Genomic DNA, 21,497 nt, shown 5'->3' with positions numbered 1-21,497 from the left:
ATGTAGCCTAGGTAATGTATCACCAGACTTCCTACCACCCCCATAGATAATGCTCCTGATGTATGGGTCACCACAGGGCGTTCAACAAACAAACCTGGTTTGGTAGCATTACCATCACCAAACTTAAGATTTCTATCCTCCCCACCAACTTCTCTCAATAGTCCCCACCTCTCAAATCTCAGTTCCTTACCTTGCATCAATGAATAAGCATTTCCACTGTTTCACTGCCATTATCTCAATGACAGAACTCAGAGTCAATTGTTTCCTTTGTTTAATACCTAACTTATATTGAGAACCTCCTACTCAACCAGCCTAACTTCAGACTCTTAACTTTCCTTTCATCTTCAAATCCTTCTAATACTCCGACACCTCTTTCCATTTTCCTTCTACCATCACGGTTGTTATGTTAGTCCAACCAATTACCTCACAGTTTACATAGCCTCCTCATCATTCTCTAGTTCACTATGTTATCTTACCTGCTCAAAAATTTTGAGCGCAGCCCAGCATGGTCTTCAAGGTGAATCTCTTAACTCATCAGGCTGTTTCAAAGTTGTCAATGATCTAAGTCAACTCTACTTGTTCATTATCTCCCACTCTTTCATATACACCCGACTAGTGATAAATTCACTCCTGACTACACAGCTTTTGCTCACATTTTGCAAATGTAATAAAGCAGCAGTAAGTGCTTCGAAGCTGCACAACTGTGGATTCTAATCCTGGTTCTGGTAATCTGAGTTGTTTTTTTAATTTTTAAACTGGGAACATTCTCACGTTACAGCACTGTTATGAGGAATAGAGAAAACACACACAAAAGTATTCAACGCAGTGGCTCTCTGCTGTCCTTACGAAGCTCTCAAGATGCATTTAGTCAACAAACATTAAAAATCAACTCTATGACAAGCACTGTATATAACTGTGTACACATTATAGCAATATGGTGAACAAGATGTTTCTGCTCTCATGGAGTGCTCGGAGGGTAAAATATATTTTATTCTAATAATTTTACAAATCATTACAAATTAGATACATGCCAACAGAACTCCGTGTAGTTAATATCACTCAATATACCACTTTACTTACAGCTGAAAACACTGGATTCATTGCAACTCCCTAACCACATACTGCTTTTGCATCATTTAAATGTCTCTTGAGTGTATGATACCTTTCTAATCAGACTGTGAACTCCTTATGGAGTATCTCTCTGCAAACATGAGTGTTTATATGCACAGCAGGCACTCATACTAGTTAACCTAGAGACTTCTCTCCAAAACCCAATGACTGGCAATGCCCACCTTGGAGCTAAGGCCATATTCACTTTGTTCTTACTATCCTTCTGGCTGGGAGACATCTATGAATATGCAACATTTCCCCTAAAAGAACATTTCTGTCCAGGAGCATCATTACAATTTGATTTTGTAAAACCTCAAAGGAGCAGCTCCTTGAGGGCGGTTGGCTGGCAGCCCAGGCAAGACCCCAAAAGGTGTAACTTATCTTGGTAAATTCATCAACATTTAGGGGCTGGCCCTCATACACAAAAGTAGATCCTTTTCTATAAGCACATTCACACTCTTTAAGCGTACAAAGACTGAGTAATAACAAGAATGCCAACTTATCAGCTTCCAGTGAGAAAAAACCGGCAAGAGAACAGGTACTTGGATTTTCCAGTCAACATACTCTCTATCTCTAGGAGTCTTACCTGAGACATCAAATTACAAATAGAATGACAGTGAGAAACGTAACTACCAACGGAAAACTACTTAGTTCTTAATGGTAATAAGTCTATGAATCCTTTAGATTGCATATACTTTCCACGTAGACCTAACAGGAAAAATAACCGAAAGGATCAAAGTAAAGGGGGACTACTTACAAGAACGGACCTTTAATAGGGAGTAGACCTTCTAGTAGACACTTAGAAAAACTTAAGTGAAGATATACGAAGATCCTAAGATTAACTATCATAAAGATGTCAGTTTTCCCAAAGCTGATTCCCCCTGGGGGAGTGGCTAAGAGATAGAACGAGACCTTTGGACTACAGGAACCAACTAAGGTAAACAAAATTACTCACTTTACCATCACTCCCGCCCCAACCTGAAAAGTGTGGCGAAGGAATACTCTCGGCTAATGTCTAATGGCAAAGACCCAACTACTAAAAACACGGATTTCCCTCCGTGGGTTAAAAATTGATACGGGGATGGAGGGGGGCTTCCGCTTCCTCTCCCTTTCCAGCAAAGAAGAGGGCCCAAAAGCACCACTAACAATAAAATAAGGCCGTTCCCAGAGAAATGACAAGCCCGAGGAGCGTGGCAGTCCAGGCAGCGACGTGCGAAAGAGGCCGCGGGCTCCCGCAGCTCTCCGCACCTCCCGGCCGCCGGCCTCAGACCTCCCACGGCCCGGGCGTTGTTGCTGAAGCCCGGCCTCAGCCCGCCCCCCGCCACTTCCGAGCTTTGCCTCTCGGACCCCTTTTTCTGCCTTGCCTTCCCTCAGGAGAGAAGAGGCCGGAGACTTTAATCAGGTGCAGTTGCTCACCGAGTTCACGGCGTCCTGCAGCTGCGTGAGCCGATCCGCCATGTTCTTCCCGCAAACAAAGGGACGCTGAAGCCCCTGCTCGTACGCAATTGGGCAGCTGCAGGACGCATCCTGGCCAATCACAGGGCTGCGTTCTCGGAGGGGTTGGAGTCAAACCGAACTTTCCGCCCCGCCCGGAGGGGGCGGGCCTTGCCTGAGGTCGGCTTAATTTAGAGACGGGCTCCACCTGGGGAAACTCCTTTGGGTCCACTCTGTTCGGGGGCCAACGTGCTTTCTCGTGGCTTTTAGGTATTAAACACTTTGCGGAGATTGTTGGATTATGCGGTTTTTAAAAGTAATTTCCCCTGCCCTCCCTTGTATTCATTTTTAAATACCGCCTCAAATACTTACTTTACGTTGCTTTTGCTTTCTAGGTAGACCAGAAAAGGTACACAGCAAGGAACTAAGGAATACTTGGGAGTCACGGTACCAACTTTTGGTTTAAGAAATCCAAAGTAAAATTCACCAGGCAATCAGGACGGGCTGGGTTAGGATGCCCCTCTGTTGCTTTCGGGTGCAGAAGGCCTTCCCCACGTGGAGACTGGTGCGTGTTTACTTCTGAGGGTGGGTGTGCTGAGGAAGCTGACCCACGTGGGACGGAAAGCGTCCGAAACAATTAAGTACGCAACTGAGTTGTAATGGCGGTGTTGGAAGAGTACGGAAAAGGGAGGTCTCGTGGACAAAGGTGAGAGGAGAAAGAAGAACATCTGGAGATGGTAAGGGAAGAAGTAAGGTGTGAACTAGGTCACTGATAAGCATCTCTTGTTTTGTGTGACAGCGAGGAACCCGGTAAGGAACAGAGGAGGGTTAGTGGAGAGGAGAGTGGAGGTTTCACAGTGTGTAGCCGGAAGAGAGGGAAAGACGCCAGGTGCGTATTTGGGGTAAGTTCAGTTTTTAAAAAGAAAAGCTGTGCTATTCAGGCTGAGACTTGGGACCTGTTGAGGGTATCGGTATGAAGAGTGATAGTAGAAACTTGGTATTTAAGGAAAGTTAGCCTGGGGATAGTCTGGAAAGAAATGAGGCTGGAATCAGCTAATGACTTGATTTGTGAACTTCAGACTAACTCACAGGCCCTCCTCCTCAGGCTAATTATCCCTAATTAGCTTCGTGGGGTTGTGGGAAGGTGGAGAAAACTATCCGCTGGGAAGCAGCTGGTGGGATTTACCCCAGCCGTAGCTGGGAAGCTCTACTTCTGCTTCAAGCCGACCCCCACCCCATCTCCAAACAACCAAACCTACAAGGAAGAATGTTGGGTGCTGGGTTTGCAAAGATGGCTAAGCCAGGGGCTCACAAGGAGGAGGGTTTTGCAGTTATTCAAGGATGAGGTGAATTGGGCCTAGACTAGGGTGTTGACCCTGAGGAGAGAAGAAGAGGCTAGTTTTGAAGGAAAAATTCACGTGGATTGGTGCCTGGTTGGACACAAGAGTGATGAATGAGAGGGAGGGAGAATACTGAGTTTTGTATCCTGACTAAAGAGAATCTGGGCGCCTGGGGTAGAAGAACCACCTCAGACAACTCCTGTCACCACACAGCTGTCCACCCGCCATTATCTTCCTTGCAGTTGTCAGTAGCTCCAGAGCCATCAGGTTGATGTCCCGCCGTCCCTGCTTAGGCTTCAAGACTCAGTCTAATCTGGCTCTAGGAAACAGATCCTGCCTCCTCTTGCAATAACTTTCTGAGTGAAATAATCACTTCAGGTTATTCAGCCACAGCTCCTAGAATCTTGGTTTTCCCGGGCTCTTTCAGCATTTTCTGGCCACAGACCCCTTTAAGAATCAGATAAAATCTATGGACCTCTCCCCAGACCAGGCTCTCAAAATTTTGTATACATTTTTTAAAGGAATTTATGAATCTCCTGAAGCTGGAGACTTCAGGTAATAACCCACCTGCTAGATACAGTCTTATGTGTCTAGCTCAGAAGGTCTCAGCGGTGGCTCTATTGACATTTTAGGCTGGATTATTCTTTTTTCTGGGATGCTGTCCTCTACATTGTAGGCTGTTTACCAAAATCACTGTCCTCTACAAATGAGGTGGCAATAAAAACCCCTTCCCCCAGTGGTGACAACACAAAATATCTCCAGACATTCCCAAATATCTCCTGGAAAGTGTAGGGCAAAATTGCCCCCAATTGACAACCACTCAGTTCTTTACCTTTATCAAAACAATTTCTTTGCTGCTATTTAGTTCATAGTCTATCTTTTAAAGTTTTACTTTTTCTCACATAAATTTTATGAATGACTAGAGTCCACCCCTGCTCTCTCCTTTCATGATTTTGATACTTTTTCATATGCTTTTGCATTTGCTTTTCTTGAATCCCCAACTGGACAGTTAAGAGCAGAAACCGAATATTATGTATCTGTTACCGTTTGAACACAGAATTTTGTAAGTATGTTCTTTTAAACTTTATATTATTAAAAGTTTCAAACATGTACAAAAATTGAATGGTATGGTGAACACTCATGTACCGATCACCTAGCTTCAGTTAAAACTCATAGCCAATCTTGTAGTAAGTACGTTGATTTTTTAAAATCTGTATATTTTCAGAAAAATTTCTTTTACAGTGCTTGCACTTGACATTCTAGACCCTTAACTACTTTTATTACCTACTCAGTCACAATTTATTAAACATCTAAACTGCCCCAAGCACTGAGCTGAAATACTATAAATAAGCATTTGCTTCTTTAAATTCCTTGTCATTCCTACAGATGCTCTGCTGTTTCACTCTCCCCTTGCACACCATGTCAGACGCATTAACTCTCTTTCTCCCATGAAATGCCTACACTTCCATCCCTGCCTCTAATTTGTTCCCTTGTTGATCATCCACTCAGCTTTCAAACCTCATTTTAAACATTTCTCTCTTTATAAAACCTTTCCTGAAACCCTAGAGAGAAGTTAATAGCTCCCAATCTTCACCACAATTGTTCCTTCTACTTCTGCTTTTACACTTAGCATATTGAAGTTTAATTATCCATACATGACTCTAATTCACTCACCACCATGAGCTACTTGGGGGCAGGAAACATATTTTAATTGTTTCCATGTTTCCAATACCTAGCACCTAGCATTTAGCCTGACATATGGAAGCCATTGAATGCATATTTATGGGCTAAATGAACAAATTTCCTAGCATAATGATTTCCATATACGTTACTAAATAAACATTTATTGAATTTGATTTAATAAACACAGTCCAAAGAATGTAACTCACAAGAAGAACAAAAGTGTTAAAAAAATATAGAGTGGAGGGGTGGAGGGATAAATTAGGAGTTTGGGGTTAACAGATATATACTACTATATATAAAATAGAAATACACATAGATATACTATAGATAAATGACAAAGATCTACTGTATAGCACAGGGAACTATATTCAATATCTTATAATAACCTATAATGGAAAAGAATCCAGAAAAGAATATAGCTGAATCTCTTTGCTGTACATCTGAAACTAACACAACATTGTAAGTTAATTATACTTCAAATTTTTAATGGTTATTAAAAAATATAGGGAAAAGGTGAAGTTAGGATGGGATGTGATAAATAGGAAAGCCTCAAACAGGACCATTCCTGCCTTTCCCCTGAAGTCGTATCCCCACTTCCATCCAGGGTGTCTTGGGTTTTGTCAAAAACCTCGGATAGGTTGCCTGCCTTCCTTTCCTAAACTTTAAGCAGACCTTATGGCTCTAGTTATCTCTATCTTGGATTTGGGAATCTTGTTAGTTTTTGTGCTTCCTTTCAGTTGCTAGGAATAAAAACTCATCTGCGAAGCTGGGAGCCCATTTGCTTCACTGGTTTCCAGCGGAACTCTGACATGAACAAGGAACCTCAGCCAATATTCCCAAGCTGTCACAGATTTCAGAGCCGAGGTAATGAGGCCCTCTTCTAATTACTGACACGTCTGTCGTCAGCTGTCTGCAGGCACAGGGAACTGCAGTGCAGAACTGTGGAGGAGAGAGAACGGGCTTAGTTCAGGGAAGTGAAATTCATTCAGCACAGTCAGCATAGAGGAGCGGAGGTGTAGACCCTGGAGAGCGGGACAGGAGCTACAGCTTGAAAAGCACTGTGTCATTCTCAGGAAGATGGGCTCTTATCTAGAATGCTTTTAGAAGAGAACCTTTCAAACTATACGTATCTTTTTAAAATTTTTATTTTCTTATTCAAAAGCCATACACATTCAATGTAGAATTTTTACAAAGTGCAGAAATGTGCAAAGAAAATCATTCTTAATCCAATCACCTGAAGAGAAACGATTTTAAACATTTTGATAATTTTCTTTCAACCTTTCTATGCTTATAAACACAAATGCATATTAAAAAGATAACAAAAAAGATTATACTATGTATATTTATTGCTTTAATTTGCCTTTTTATAAACACTTCCCAATCAATCAGTTGCCTTCTAAAACATGATTTTTGAACGGCTACACAGTATTCTATTATATGGATGATCACAGGTTATTTAATTCCTTATTGCTGGGCATTGAGGTTGTTTTAGGGTTTTTTGCTGTTGTAAGTAACACCTTGAGCAGTTTTGTACACTAGTTTTTATACATATCTCTAATTTTAGACATGTTTAAATCTAAAAGTGGAATTATCATACTAAAACCATGAATCTTTTTCAAGATTCTTTAATGCAAATCATGCAACTTCATAAAATTGTATGAAATTACACTCTCACTAGTCCCGTCTTGGAATGTCTACTTCTCAGCTCTTTCATCCACCAAATAGGTTTTTATTCTTTTAAAATATTTACAGTTTAGTTTCTTAATTTGATTTTTTTGTGTGTGTTACTAGTGAATTTGAACTTTTAAAAAATGTATTTGTTGGCCATTTGTATTTCTTCTTCCTTTATTTTTTTAAATTCCCTATTCTGTTCTTCGCTAGTTTTTATGTTTGGTCATCAACTTGACTTCTCATATCATTTATTGTCTATGTTTTTGTAGTTGTTTGGGGAGGTAATTAGGTCTTTTTTATTTTTAATGGAGGTACTGGGGACTGAACTCAGTACTTCGTGCATGCTAAGCACACACTCTACCACTGAGCTGTACCCTCTCCCTGTCTATGGTGTTTTTTGTCTTTAATAAAACTAAAAATTTAAGTAGCCAAATCTACCAATCTTTTCCTTTATAGTTTCCTCCTTTGCTTTTTGGCTTAAAAATTTCCTCCACTGAATGTTTCTAACCACTTCCAGTTTGGCGCTGCCAGATTCCAATAGATTCTTGCTCAAATAAACTCTTAAAAGAAAAAAAAAAGAAGGCAGTTCCTCCCTTTCAGAGAGGAGTTTTTTGTTTTTGTTTTTACATGTATTTCTTCTAGCTCTCTTAAGGTTTTATGAATCACTTTGGGATTTCATTTTGGCAGCGTGAGGCGGAGTTTTACTCCTCCCTCTCCAATACAGTGCAGCTAAGCAGTTATCAGACAATTTATTGAAAAATCCATCCACTGATCCAAAAGCTACCCTTATAATCGCTCCTAGTACCGTCCTGGGATTTCGTCTACTGAGAGTCACAGGAATGAGGGCATGTCGGACAGTAAACAACGTGGGACTAAACCGTGGTACCACAGGTGTGAACGTTTGGATCAGGCAGAGGAAGGACAGGAAAAGATTTGTGCCTGTTAGTATTATGGTGATTGCTATAGTCGGTAGTGGAACAGCCGAATATGTAATTTTCAAGATAGTTGCTCATTAAACTGTATAAATGAAAAAGTTAAAGATCAGGAAAAAGAAAGCAGGGCAATCTTCCCCAAATAATTTTGAGTCTATAGATCGCCTATAGATCTAATTCCACAGTCGTCTCACGAGCCATCTGTCACATGGACTGCTGTCCTTTACACGCCCTCAGGTATAAAATCTGAGAGGAAGTTCAGATGAAAGTCTTGAGTCTTCGAGGATATTTCGCTTCCAGAAAACGAAACTTTCCCCCCCAATGCGCAGCAACCGCTGCAGAAACAGCGCTGCCCCCGCATTTTCGTACCAACATCTCCATGGACAGCTAAGGCAATTGCGACAGGGAGAAACGATCATTTCTAGCGTTTTGAGCACCAGATTCCTCTTTTTTTTTTCTGTTTGCAAAGGACCGTTAAACGTGGGAACGGGAGCCTTGAGACGTTAGGCCACAACAGAAGGGGTTATTTTTTTAACTCGAACGGTGGTTTTCGTAAGTGAAGACAGATACACCTCAAAACTTCCTGGGGGCGCGGGTGGCCCCCCGCGCGGGGATCCCGGGAGCGCGGCCGGCGGGCCGGGGGCGCGCGCCGCCCGGACACGCCCCTGCGCTCCAGCCCCCGCCCCCCGGGGCCCCGCCGCCGTGACGTGAGGGGCGGGGGAGGAGGCGCGGGGCGGCGCTGCGGGGCTCGTTGCCGGAACAGGAACCCTCCTGCTGGGGCGGGGGCGCGCGCCGGCTCGGCGGGGCTGGCAGGTGTGCGGCGTGTGCACCTGGCGAGCGATGGCGCGGGGCGCGGACGCCCCGGGGTAGCGCGCGCGCGGCGGCGAGTCCCGGCCGGAGCAGCGATGGGGCTCCTTCGGCTGCTAGTCCTGGCGGTGCTGGCGTCGGAGCCACGGGCGGCCGGCGGAGCCGAGACCGTGGGCAACTCGAGCGAGGGTAAGGTCCGGGGCGCGGCGCTTGTGCAACGCAAAGTTGGTTTTCCATTTCTTGCGAGGTCAAAATCCATCCCAGGGTCTGTCTACCTGGCAGGGGAGGCGGTGAGTTCAGAGCCAGCTGGAATGAATCGGGGTCTTTTCCTGCAGAAGGAAAATCCCTTTGCTAAGGAGGCCTTACTGTCAACCTCCTAATTTACTAATTTAGGCTGGGGAAATGGGAGAAGATGGGCAACTCTCTTGTTCGGACACATTATTCTCTCCCTTAGGGCGCAGCCATGTTTGTAGGTTTAATTTAACACTGTCCAACACCTCTTTGCTCCCAAGTGGCTGATCTGAGCCTCTGGACAGCGAAGCTTGGTGCAGAACTGAGGGTTTGATGGTTGATGACCCGCCAAGCTGCAGCGGGTTTTTTTTACACTCCAAAATCTAGATCCTTTTCAAATTGGTTATGCTCTACGGAGTTTCAGAGGAAAAGTGAACCCAGAACAGGACTTTAGATTATAGGTCATGTGCTTGGTGAATGAGTTTTAGCAGTAATTGGTGGTTTGTTAATATAAACTGTAAAAAGCGCTAATTGTACCAAGCTGATAATCATGTGCTGTTCTGTGAGGTTAAGCACATTCTTGGTTTTATTTTGAGCTTAAGAGACTCGTTGTAGTTCTGAAACATAATTTCTGAATAATCTGATTGTGTTTCTAAATGTTTATCTTTGAAAAGCCCTTGTGCACACTGAATCCTAGAATATTTTGCCTAGGACTTAAGGCCAAAGCTGAAAAGGGCAGTTATATTTTTGCAGAAAAAAATAGCCTTGTTTGTCATAGGGCCCTGACATTCACCGCGTGCAGCATGTACCAGGTGCTTTTCATGGCAGTGTTATTTAATCCTCACAACCCTATAAGATAATTACTGTCCTCCCCAGCAGAGGATGAAGCTGAGGCCCAAGAGGATGCTTGTTACACAAGTAAGCAGCTAATAGGGGCACAAGCGGCAATTAAACCCAAGTGTGTCTTGCTGTAAATTTCATGACCCTGCACTTCTATAGAGCTGCCGTCCAGAGAGAATATTCTACTTACTATGGTGCTTTCCACTTCCTTCTGTGAATTCTCATCCCTCAAAATAAAGGTCTCCCTCATAAGGCTGTCTCCATTCCTCCATGGTGAAGAATGCAAGAGATTGAGTCTTCAAATGATCAGACCAGGGAAGTAATTTGAGAAATTAATGTGTTTCAGACACTGTTTCTCCCCTCTTTTCTATCATTACAGCACCGATATTTCCTCAGCCACGTTATTTTGGCCTTTCATCAGTATTGTTGTTCTGTGCAGGACAGGGGCAGTATGTGGGAACTTAACTAATGAGGGTTAATAAAGGCTGTCATTCTCCACATCTGTCAGATAAAGAGCAGTGTGAAAATTAAGGAAGACTTAATTCAGGGCTTGCCAGATCCTCCTGGAAAAGGGCTGGATTTCTATTTGAGAATTCTGTAGGAGCTTGAACTTAAGCAAGTGCTGTAAGTTAGGATTTACCCATCTTTAGCAGGAAGCGCTAACTTGACACCTTAAGTAGTGGCTCGGAAGCAAAGTGGATCTTTGAAGGTGGCAGATCGAGTTCCTAGAATGTCTGAGGACGATGCTTTCTGTGACCAACAGCACAGGAGACAAATCATACACCTGAACAATTTTCTCTTGGAGTCTCAGTCCCCAGTCCTTTTATTATTGTTTCAGAGTCATATCCAGTAACTTACATGAGCGTTCCTAGTAACTGGAGTCGAGCAGAATGTCATTTGAACCTTCTCAAGTTTGTGGTATCCTTTGTGCTTTCAGTAAGGTGGCAGGCCACTTGTGTAGTTAGTTGCAAGAGGTCTCTTTCTCTCAAAAGTGTGTACACTTTTGTGTTTCCTTTCTCCTGCTAGAGCTAATGAAAATTCATGAGAAGATGTCAATGAGAAATTGGGAGGGGCAGCTGAATGCCGGCCAGCCCAAGCAGCTGAACTGTTTTGGTTCTTAATATTTCATCTGAAGAGAATTATGAAGCCTACATTTTGACAGACTTTTCCCAGAATTTGACCTTGTGTCAAAGCACCAAGGATGGAGTGCACTTTAGGAAAATCGTAAAAAGGAAAGAGTTGGAAATTTCTAAAGTTGCAAGGTTAGGATCTGATTGAGAATGAAAAGGAAAATACTAGGATTGGGCAGCTCTTTTTAGAAAGGAATTATTGGAAAGAAGAGGTAGCTCTGGGTAGGAATGGAGGAAGGCTATGAAGAATAGAAAAGGGTTCCCTGCTACAGATCAGATGGTAAAAAATATTTTGGGCTGAAAAAGCAGAGCCACCGCTTTTTAGAGGGGAGCTACAGCGTAAGTGCTGTCTCGGTGTGAGCCATTTGCTCTGTAATACCGTTTGATGTGCTGTCTGTTTCCCACCCACTCCCCAAGTCGTAAGATCTAATTATCCCTCATAAAATGTTTCTAATGACTCCTTTTCCAGATGACTGAGACGTGCAGTTAAGCTCCTGTGAACCTCTTCAGGATGTGTTTTGTAGTCTTGTCTTCTTTTGTCATGTCTGTTTTTATGAGTAGAAAGTAAAGGCAGTCTCTGCCCGGCTGGACTGTTAAAGCTGTCTCGACTTTCAGTATTTTTCCTTGTCACTGTGTGGAAGGCACTTTCGCAACTTGATGTTTATGATGGATGTGCTGAGCTTTTACACCTGTTTGTCCTCTTCTTCCCACAGTTTATTTGGAGGAGGACCATACTGAATGCCTGCTTTTTTTTTTTTTTTGAGATGAGGCTCTGAAACATTGGGAAGCTTATGAAAGTTAATAATGATATTTTATTGCAATAGTATTGGAGAATTTACAAAAATTTTCCATTTGATACTTTCAGCAGCCAAGTGATGTACGTAGTGCAGTTACTTGGATTTTACCATGAGGCCCGGAGGAATTAATTACTTGCCTGAGGTCACAAAAGTCAGCGATCATTTACTAAACGTTTAATGTATGACAACCAGGTGCCTGGTACTATATGAGGCTCTGAAACATCAAATATAACAAAGCTCTACAAGCCAGGGGTCAAACCTGAACTGGCTTGTTTAATATGCAATCTTCTATAAAAATTGTGAAATGGCTTGTAGTTTGCCAGAGGAACGCTGCCAAAGGATGTTCACACAGAAGTTAGAAAAAGATAACTCAGAATAGGAAGAAAAAAGAATTTCTCCTTTCCTAATTCATCCAACATTGTGTTAAGTTCTCAAACCTGGCTGAACATTAGAATCACCTGGAGAACCTGGAAAAAAGTCATGTTTGTGAAGAGACAACTAGAAATTGACATTTGAAAGAAGAAGCAGATTTACAATACTATCAGGAAGCATGAACTATTTAGGGATAATGATAATGGGAATATGTAACGATCTTTTCAGAGAAAACAAGGCAACATTCTTGAGATAAATTGAGAAACTGAATAAATAGAGGGATATCTCGAATCCATAGATTAGAAAAATTCTGTATTATAAAGGTGTCATTTCTCCCTAAATTAATACATTCATTGCCATCCGATCAAATCCCAGCAGGCCGTTTTTGTGGAATTTCACACGCTGCTTTCTAAAATTTATACGGAAATGAAAAAGAACCAAAAATAGTCAAAGTAGTCTTGAAGAGGAAGAACAGATTTGGAGCAGAAATTAAGACAGTGTGTTGGTGTTAATGGAAGGCCGTTAAGCGTTCAGAAACAAACCCTCACATGTGGTCACTTACGTGAAGGGTGGTATCGCCGAGCGGTGGGGAAACGGTTTTCAGTAAAGGCTACTATGTCTGCAGGATACCCAGGACATTTTTCACAGAACTAGAACAAATAATCCTAAAATTTATATGAAACCACAAAAGACCCAGAATTGCCCAAGCAATCCTGAGGAAAAAGAACAAAGCCTGAGGCATAACCCTCCCAGACTTCAGACAATACTACAAAGCTACAGTGATTAAAATAGCATGGTATTGGAACAAAAAAGCAGACTTATGGATCATCAATGGAATAGAATAGAGAGCTGAGAAATAAACCCACTCACCTACGGTCAATTAATCTTTGACAAAGGAGACAAGAATATACAGTGGGGAAGAGACAGCCTTTTCCGTTAGTGGTGTTGGGAAAGCTGGACAGCTGCGTGTAAATCAGTGACGTTGGAACACACCCACACACCATACACAAAAATAAACCCAAAATGGCTTAAAGACTTAAATACAAAACATGATACCATAAACTCCTAGCAGAGAGCAGAGGCAGAACATTGTCTGACATACAGAGAATGTCAGTCTCTTAAGGCAATAGGAACAAAAGCAAAAATAAACAAATGGGATCTGATCAAACTTATAAGCTTTTGCACAACAAAGGAAACCATAAATAGAATGAAAATACAACCTATGGGATGGGAGAAAATATTTGCAAACGATGTGATTGACAAGGGCTTAATTTCCAAAATATTCAAACAGCTCAATATCAATAAAACAACCCAATTAAAAAATGTGCAGAAACCCTAAACAGACATTTCACCAAAGAAGACATACAGATGGCCAACAGGCACATGAAGAGATGTTCCACATTGCTAATTATTAGAGAAATACAAAGCTACCTTAAGGTATCACCTCATACTGGTCAGAGGCCATCATCAAAAAAATCTACAAATAATAAATGCTGGAGAGGGTGTGGAGAATGGTGTAGTCCCTCCTATGCTATTGGTCAGAATATAAGTTGATGCAGCCAGTATGGACAACAGTATAGAGGTTTCTTTAAAAACTGAAAATAAAGTTACCATATGATCCAGCAATCCCATTCCTGGGCATATAACTGGAGAAAGCTCTTAACTCAAAGTGATGCATGAACCTCATGTTCATAACACTATTTACAATAGCCAAGATATGGAAGCAACCTAAATGTCCATCAACAGATGAATGGATAAAGAAGATGTGGTGTGTGTATATATGTATGTATACACACACACACACACACACACACACACACACACACACACACACATATACATGCAATGAAGTATTACTTAGCCATGGCAAAGAATGAAATAATGCCATTTGCAGCAACATGGATGGACTTAGAGATCATACTAAGTGAAGTAAGACAGGTATCACTTAAATGTGGAAGCTAAAAGAAATGATACAAATGAACTTATTTACAAAACAGAAACAGACTTATAGAAAACAAATTTATGGTTACCAAAGGGGAAGGGGATGGGGATAAATTAGGGGTTTGGGATTAAGAGAGACACACTACTATATATAAAATAGCTAGACAACAAGGACCTACCATATAGCATAGGGATCTATATTCAATATCTTGTAATAATCTGTAATGGAAAAGAATCTGACAAAGGGAAAAAAATACATATGTATGTGTGTATAACTGAATCACCATGCTGTCCCTCTGAAACTAACACCACATTGTAAATCAGCTATACTTTAATAATTAAAAACACCCTTAAGCTTCTGTTAATCTCAAGGTAAGAAAAGAGTGAAAGACAAGCTGTAAAGAGTGGGAGAAGATATTTGTAACGTATATCTGGCAGAATACTGGTATCAGTGATACCTGAAGAATTCCTAAAATTCAATAAGGACAGATAATCCAATTTTTAAAGTGGGCAAAAGACTGAAACAGATCCTTTCACAAAGAGGATATTTAAATTGCCATTAAATAAAACAGCATGTTCTTACCCAGTGTTGGTGAGACAGTTGGGTAACTGGACTACCTTCTCACGAGTTGCTAGGCGTATAAATTGGCAAAACCCTGTAGGTAACTATTTGGGAGTAGCTGCTAAAACTGAACACAGGTTTACCCTGTTACTTGATAATTTCTACTGATAAGTTTACCCAATAGAAATGTGTATATATGCACCAAAAGACATACAAAAAAATACCGGAATGGAGTTATTCATGATAACTCCAAACTAGAAATAATCCAAATGTTCATTAACAGTAGAATAGATAGATAAATTATGGTATATTTATTTCATGACGTATATAGTAATGAAATTGAATAATAATTACTATAGCAGCGGGGATGAATCTTGCAAACATGTTGATTTTTAAAAGGCTAGACACAAAAGAATTCATGCTATATGATTTCATTTAATTAGATTTCCAAAAAAATAAAAAAAATACTGCGCGCATCTGTGGTGTTAGAAGTTAGGAAAGGGGTTACCTCTGGGGAGGAGGGAAGAGGTGGTGATTGGAAGGGGTCCCTAGAAGACCTCGGAAATGCTTGCTGTTTCTTAACCTGGCAGCGTGAACTTCTGCACCTCATTGTGTGCATGTTATTTTAATAAGTACTTGTTTTTTAATTGATACTTGGACCCTAACCCCAGGGACTTTTATTTAACTGGTCAGGAGAGGGGCCCAGGCAATAGTATATTTTACAAAGCATCTTCAGATAATTGTAATGCACAACCAAGGCGGATGACCACTGTATCAGAATTTCTTTCTAATAAGAACACCTCGTGAGCACAGACAGAAAAGATGAAAAATAAAGACATGTGTAAAGAAAAGAAAAAATCACTTAAAATATACCCCTAGAGGTATTTGCTTTTAATGCTCCTACTAATTTGGTCAAGCAATCAGTTTTTAGAGTAATGTGCACAGTGTGTCTCCCATTTATTATCTGGCTTCTGCCTGGTTCTTGCTACAGACTTTTGACTGGAGAAGGAGGGTTGGTGAGGCTTCATCCTCTTTTTGGAAGCTTTTGGAAATCTGGGAAGTAATAGATGAAAGTTGTAACCTTCTGAAATGCCAGGTGTTCTTCTTGGAGTCAGAAGCAGGGACTAATTTTTTGGTCCTGATCATTATGTATTCTCCCAGAAGCTATTTGTTTTCATTTCTGATTTTCTTAGAACAAGACTTCTTAAGTATTTTAACCATTTAAGATCAAAGCTGATCTGTTACACTGTCACAGCAAAAACCATCTCTGACAGGTTTATTGCCAGATATATTATACTATATATATATATATACTTTCTAGAATACTCTTTCACAAAATAGAACTTTTTTATTTCTTATTTTTTGTTCATGCTGGAATGGTAACAGCCTATATGTTCATCAGTAGGGGACTGGTTGAATAATCATTATTACATAGACTGGAATATTATATAGCTTTTAAAATGGTAAAACTAGGATTATCTGTGTTGATGTGGAAGGATACCGAAGGTCTAGTAAATGGGCTAGCCCAAACATGTTTGTGTCTTTCTTTATGCATCTGCGTAGAAATACTCATGCTGATATCTGCCTAAATCCTGCTATACCAGACTGCGAATAGTGATTGTTCCCGTACAGTGTACTTGCTGCAGGAATTTGCTTTCTCTACATTTCTTGCCTTTTTCTTTTTAATATGGCTTATATATGATCTGGAAAAATATTACCATTTTAAGGGAAAAACAAAACAGGTGACAGAAATGTTGAGAGTGTCACCATTTTGTCTAGGGTGGGTGTGTCCCTGTTTGATAAACTTCAGATGAAGAGTTGAGGTGGAATCCGGGTTTTGAGTTACCATCAAGGATGGAGGATTTTTTTCGAATTGTGCATTTTCTTTCTGATGAGAACACCTCGTGATCGCTATGGAAATTTGATAAACAATGAAATGTGCAAAGAAGAGAAAAATCATTTAACATACATTCCCAGGAATGCCTACTTTTGATACCCCTGCTTATTTTAAGTTACCAGTTGTTTAGTAATATGTTTCCATTTCTATGGCCCTGTCTTAAATCACTGAAAGTTTTGGTTCTCAAGGCATTTCTGAGTTGTGATTTATCTTCACCCTTGTGTGACAGAATAAGGCAAGGTTAATCTGTCACACTTGGTAAAACCAAGGCTTCACTAGTTGATAGCTTTAGTCTCTTCCAGGGCTTGTAAAGATTTCAGGTAGTAGTTTAATTTAAAGCCCATGTATTGATAAGGATTATTAAAACAGTTTCCAAGCTAGGCTTAAGGGCAAATTTAAGTGATAAGTAATCATAACCTTTATGAATTTTACTTACATCAGGTTTGGTCACAATACCCAGGCAGAGCAACTAGTCCGTAAGTACTGAAATGAATGTTTGTCAAATGAAATGTCAAATGTCAAAGGAAATGGGGGAGGGACTGAAAAAAAAAAAAAAACAGAAAAACTGAGAATGTAACTAGATAAGGCAGGCTGGTAAATGAGCTGAGTGCTTTGGACAGTTAAAGGATGGAAATCCAATTAATTCCTAGGAAAATAAACTGCTACTGCTCTTAGTTTGACAGACTAGAATTTGTGGATGGTTTTGAGACTTGGAAGATGGAGAAAAGATGGGACCAAAATTAAAGTGCAAAACATGGAAGGTTTTTAGTGCCATCTACTGAGACCCACTTAGTTTTATGTATAATTTGGTTTCCTAATAAAGTCATTGTGATGATGGGAAGACTAGGGAATGTTAAAATGTTTTCCTTATTTCCCTCTGAAAAAAACCCAGAAAACTCTCTACATTTTCCAGACTTCCATAGATTCTATTAGCCACTCTCTAATATTTTTACCTCTTTTTGGGCTGGAGTTTGGTCCCACATAAAAGTTTAAAAATGTCTCTCTATTTATATAAATAAGAAATACTTCATTCATCACTGCCACATCTATTAAAATAGTCTCTGGATTTTTAGAGGTTAAATTATAACCACAGATAACCGTTTTTTCTATCATCACTTAAAAAATTAAGTTAATCATGAAGGTACTATAATAACATCATGGAGTTTGGAGAACATTTGTTAACCTTTGTTCTAGCCCTAACACTATTTGTATGTTCTGTTTAGTTTTCTTGGTTAGCCTTTCTTGATAATCTTTTTTTTTTTTCAATCATCCAGGTGGAGTGCATGTGTTAACAACGAAAACAGTGTTGAAAAAATTTAGCCTTCTTGGGAAACAGTGCATAAGAATGATTTGGGAAGTTATTTAGTGTCTGGAGTGTTTTTTTAGCTCCCACTGACTCTAATTTTCTTCTAAGATAGAACATGATCTTTCCACTGTGGGACTCTGGTGACAGTAACCTTTACCTCATCAACTCCTTTGCATCTATTCTAGATTGAAGTCTTTCTTTTCTTGAACCCCCAAGACTGCTTATGCCTCTCTGCTCCATGTGCGGAGATACACTGACCATAGGGCGGGGCTGAGATGGGAACCCAGAACCACACAGAAGTCAGAGCAAACCTCTGTAGTGGATTCCTTGAGAATTAGGGCAGAAAAAGAAAGAAGGGGTGTGCAGCTGGGAGAAAGGCACAGAGGGAGGGAGTGAAACACAAGCAGGCAGTGGGGGCGAGTAGACAGACAGGAAAGACCTAGCGAGGTGTCAGCTGTTGTTACAGCCTGTCTGTTGTGTGGACTCTGAACTCAATCCTTAAACAAACGAACAAACAACTCCTTCTTGCAGAAGGCCCTGTGGTTCGAGACTGTATACAAAATACCTGGTGTGGGCACTCAGCAGACATTTTTTGACCATGTTGAGGCACCTTCCTTTGCAAGCCTGGTAACGTAGTCCCATTTGACAGATGGAGAAATGGAGGTTTAAGGGAATTAAGTAACTCGCCTAAGATCACACAGCTAGTAAGTGGTGGGATCAAACTGAAGGCAGCTGGGTTTCTCCAGCTGGGCTGACTTCACAAATCACTAGATCGTCATGTTCTCTAATACCAGTGCATTCACGATTTTTTTTTTTTTGGTTGGTTTTTTTTTTTTAATATCTTTTTGTTGAAGTATAGTCAGTTTACAATGTTGTGTCAATTTCTGGTGTACAGCACAATACTTCAATCATATGAGAACATATATATATTCATTCTCATGTTCTTTTTAATCATGTTACTACAAGATATTGAATATAGTTCCCTGTGCTGTACAGTATGAACTTGTTGTTCATTCATGATTGTTAGTAGCTCATCAGCGTTACTAATCCTTAAATTCAGAGACCCTGTTCCGAATGGAGATGTTATTGCTACTACCAGCTGGGCTGGGCTCTGGGAACCCAGGTCCTTGAGCATCCTCAGGACGTTAAGTATTGTTCACATCTTTGGAAATAACCTTTCTTCCATTTCAGTTCTCAGCTCCACCCAGTCACCCTGGGTGGGCTGTGTCACCCCTTTGAATCTCCATTGTCCTCCTCAGTGAAATGGGGTCAGTAATGATAATATTAATCTCAACGGGTTTTTCTGAGGATTAAATTAGCCCTGCGTGTATATTTAAGTATGTAATTTCTACAAATCGCTTAGAGGTACAAATGTTACAATGAAACATTTCTCCCATTGTAGGTCTTCTTGAATTTTCTGTGGGGAAATTTAGATATTTCACGCTCAAAAGGCCCTCTCCAGAGGAAGCTATCTTGCGTCATATTTCCAGCAATGTGACTTTTCTCATTTTCCAGATACACTCACAGTATCAGAATACAACAATTTCTTTTTCTGAGGTAAGTACGGAGAATTACTTCTGTAAAAGCCATTTCCACATTTTGGGGGCTTGTCTTCAGTGTGAATGTTTTTTTTTTTTTTTTACAAATCTGTTTCTGTTTAGTCTACATGACCTCTTAGACTAATAAATGAATTTCATTCTGCATAAGTTGTGCTTTTTATTTGTCCTAAGCCTACCTTCTGATACTCTGGAATTTGCTAAACAAAGCTGTCTTAGTCCAATGGGTATATATTTTATGGGCATTGGTTATAGTATCTTTCAAACTAAATATTTTGTATTTTTTTGTTCCTGCCTTTCTGCCTCTACCACAGAGATTTTGAAACTGTGTGTGCCTGTGTGTGTGTAGTGTCTTCATAGACCAGAAATGAAAGAATTTGATCAAGAAAGAGAGGAAGGAATAAATTACGTTAATTGAAGAGATAACAGTGTCTATGACCCATAGTTGATTTTGCCAGAGTTCTTTGCAGCCAGAACAGAAATCAAAGCATGTTCAATTTTATAACTTTCTTACAAGGAAGAAACATGCCAGTTCTTCAGGGGAAGCCAAGTTTTTTCTGGCTCTAAATGCAAAGGGAAACTTTCTATTCAGGCCCTTACATAGGAAACATAGATGGCACATAGATGATTTCTTTCTTAACAACATCACAACAAAGACAACATTTGAAGGAAGAGAAAGAATGGAGAAAAAAGGCATTTGTATTTATGGCATGCCTACTGTGTGCTAGGCCAGTGGTGGCACACAGTAGGCATGCAATAAATATAAATGCCTTATGCTCCTGGGGCCATAGACTTAGAATCTGTTGAAATCTCTGGACTCTCCACCTGGCAAAATGCGTGGCTACACCTGTGTAATTTCATGGGCACCTCTGGAAACTCACTGGAGCTCCTATGAGGAACCCTTGCATTTAATTTTCAATATAGTTAATGTAATTCTCACAACAGCTCAACAAAGTAGTTCTAATGCCTATTTTTGCACTTGAGGACACGGAACTTGGATAAAGGGATGTTGGTATAACTAATGTGACAAAAGTGGCCTGTATGAACAGCATCTTGGGCTTCAGTTTTCATGCAGATAGGGTCTTAGTTATCCTCAACCCTAGTCACGTTCCTTCCTGGGCTGCCTTTAGTTCCCGCCGTATTTATACCACTGAGAAGATGGTAACCAGAGGCGCACGTGGCCCTGGAAGTGAGTGGTCTGTGTGAAGAGAGCTGTTTCGGTGGAGACATCTTGGTGAAGTGTGGCACTTTGGGGTTTCTGAGTCATCTTAGCAGTGGGTTCACTGAAACCGTGGACCCTGTAGTTCCTCAGTTAGTATTTGGGTCATTCTCTCTTATGCTTGTCAAACTGAAACCCATCTGGCAATTGTTTCTTCCCATTTCCTTCGCTCTAAGAAAGCACTCTGAATCTACTACCTCTTAACTTAGTGTGTTGTTACCCACTCAGCTTTCCAAGCAGGTGGAGGCAGGGGATGGGAGAGTGGAGGGGGCGTGAGGAAGGGTAAGAGCAGGGCACAAAGAAGGCGATGTGCATGTTGACTGTCCTGGTTGAGGTGATGGTGTTACAGGAGTCTACGTTGATCAAAACTTCCTTGTATACTTTATATGAGGTTTATGTCAATCACAACTCAAATTTTTTAAAAAAGCTTTCCAAAAACTGAACTCCTTGGGGGCAGAGCTCAGCCTTTCGTCTTGGTATTGGTCAAGTTAGTTTGTATATCAGGACCACAGATGGAGGCTGGCCTGGTGGCCTGGCCCACATCCCAAATCCAAATCTAAGTCAGCCTGCATTTACAGGGAACCTCTGTCAAGAAAACCTAACCAGTCACCATCCTCCAACTCAGTTCAGCAAGGTCGCCTCACCCTAGAAATCTGGACTTGCTCCCCT

General features: G+C 40.8%; 2 protein-coding genes across 6 annotated transcripts in view; one reads left to right on the top strand and one right to left on the bottom strand.

The window, feature by feature from the left end:
• MED21 (mediator complex subunit 21) overlaps nt 1-2,607 on the bottom strand; it is a 73,511-nt gene extending 70,904 nt beyond the window's left edge. For all 4 annotated transcript variants that reach the window (XR_004134019.2, XR_010377830.1, XR_010377829.1 and 1 more), the window contains exon 1: nt 2,527-2,607. Coding sequence is in view for 1 of the 4 variants with exons in the window: in XM_010997115.3 (XP_010995417.3) it covers nt 2,527-2,568 (42 nt within the window). In the remaining 3 variants the exon portion in view is untranslated. The remainder of the gene's footprint in view (nt 1-2,526) is intronic.
• Nucleotides 2,608-3,162: 555 nt separating this feature from the next.
• TM7SF3 (transmembrane 7 superfamily member 3) overlaps nt 3,163-21,497 on the top strand; it is a 35,749-nt gene continuing 17,414 nt past the window's right edge. The window contains exons 1-3 of one of the 2 annotated variants that reach the window (XM_064479140.1): nt 3,163-3,250; nt 6,305-6,431; nt 19,456-19,610. In XM_064479140.1, the coding sequence (XP_064335210.1) occupies nt 6,377-6,431; nt 19,456-19,610 (210 nt within the window). In that variant the 5' untranslated portion in view covers nt 3,163-3,250; nt 6,305-6,376. Of the gene's footprint in view, nt 3,251-6,304; nt 6,432-8,922; nt 9,167-19,455; nt 19,611-21,497 lie in introns of those variants that run through there. The other variant, XM_010997114.3, reaches the window with a different exon arrangement.

The sequence above is a fragment of the Camelus dromedarius genome, chromosome 25 (assembly GCF_036321535.1).
Source record: "Camelus dromedarius isolate mCamDro1 chromosome 25, mCamDro1.pat, whole genome shotgun sequence".
Taxonomy (NCBI): Eukaryota; Metazoa; Chordata; class Mammalia; order Artiodactyla; family Camelidae; genus Camelus; species Camelus dromedarius.
The sequence above is the reverse complement of the archived record's forward strand: the minus strand, read 5'-3'. Positions and strand labels throughout refer to the sequence as shown.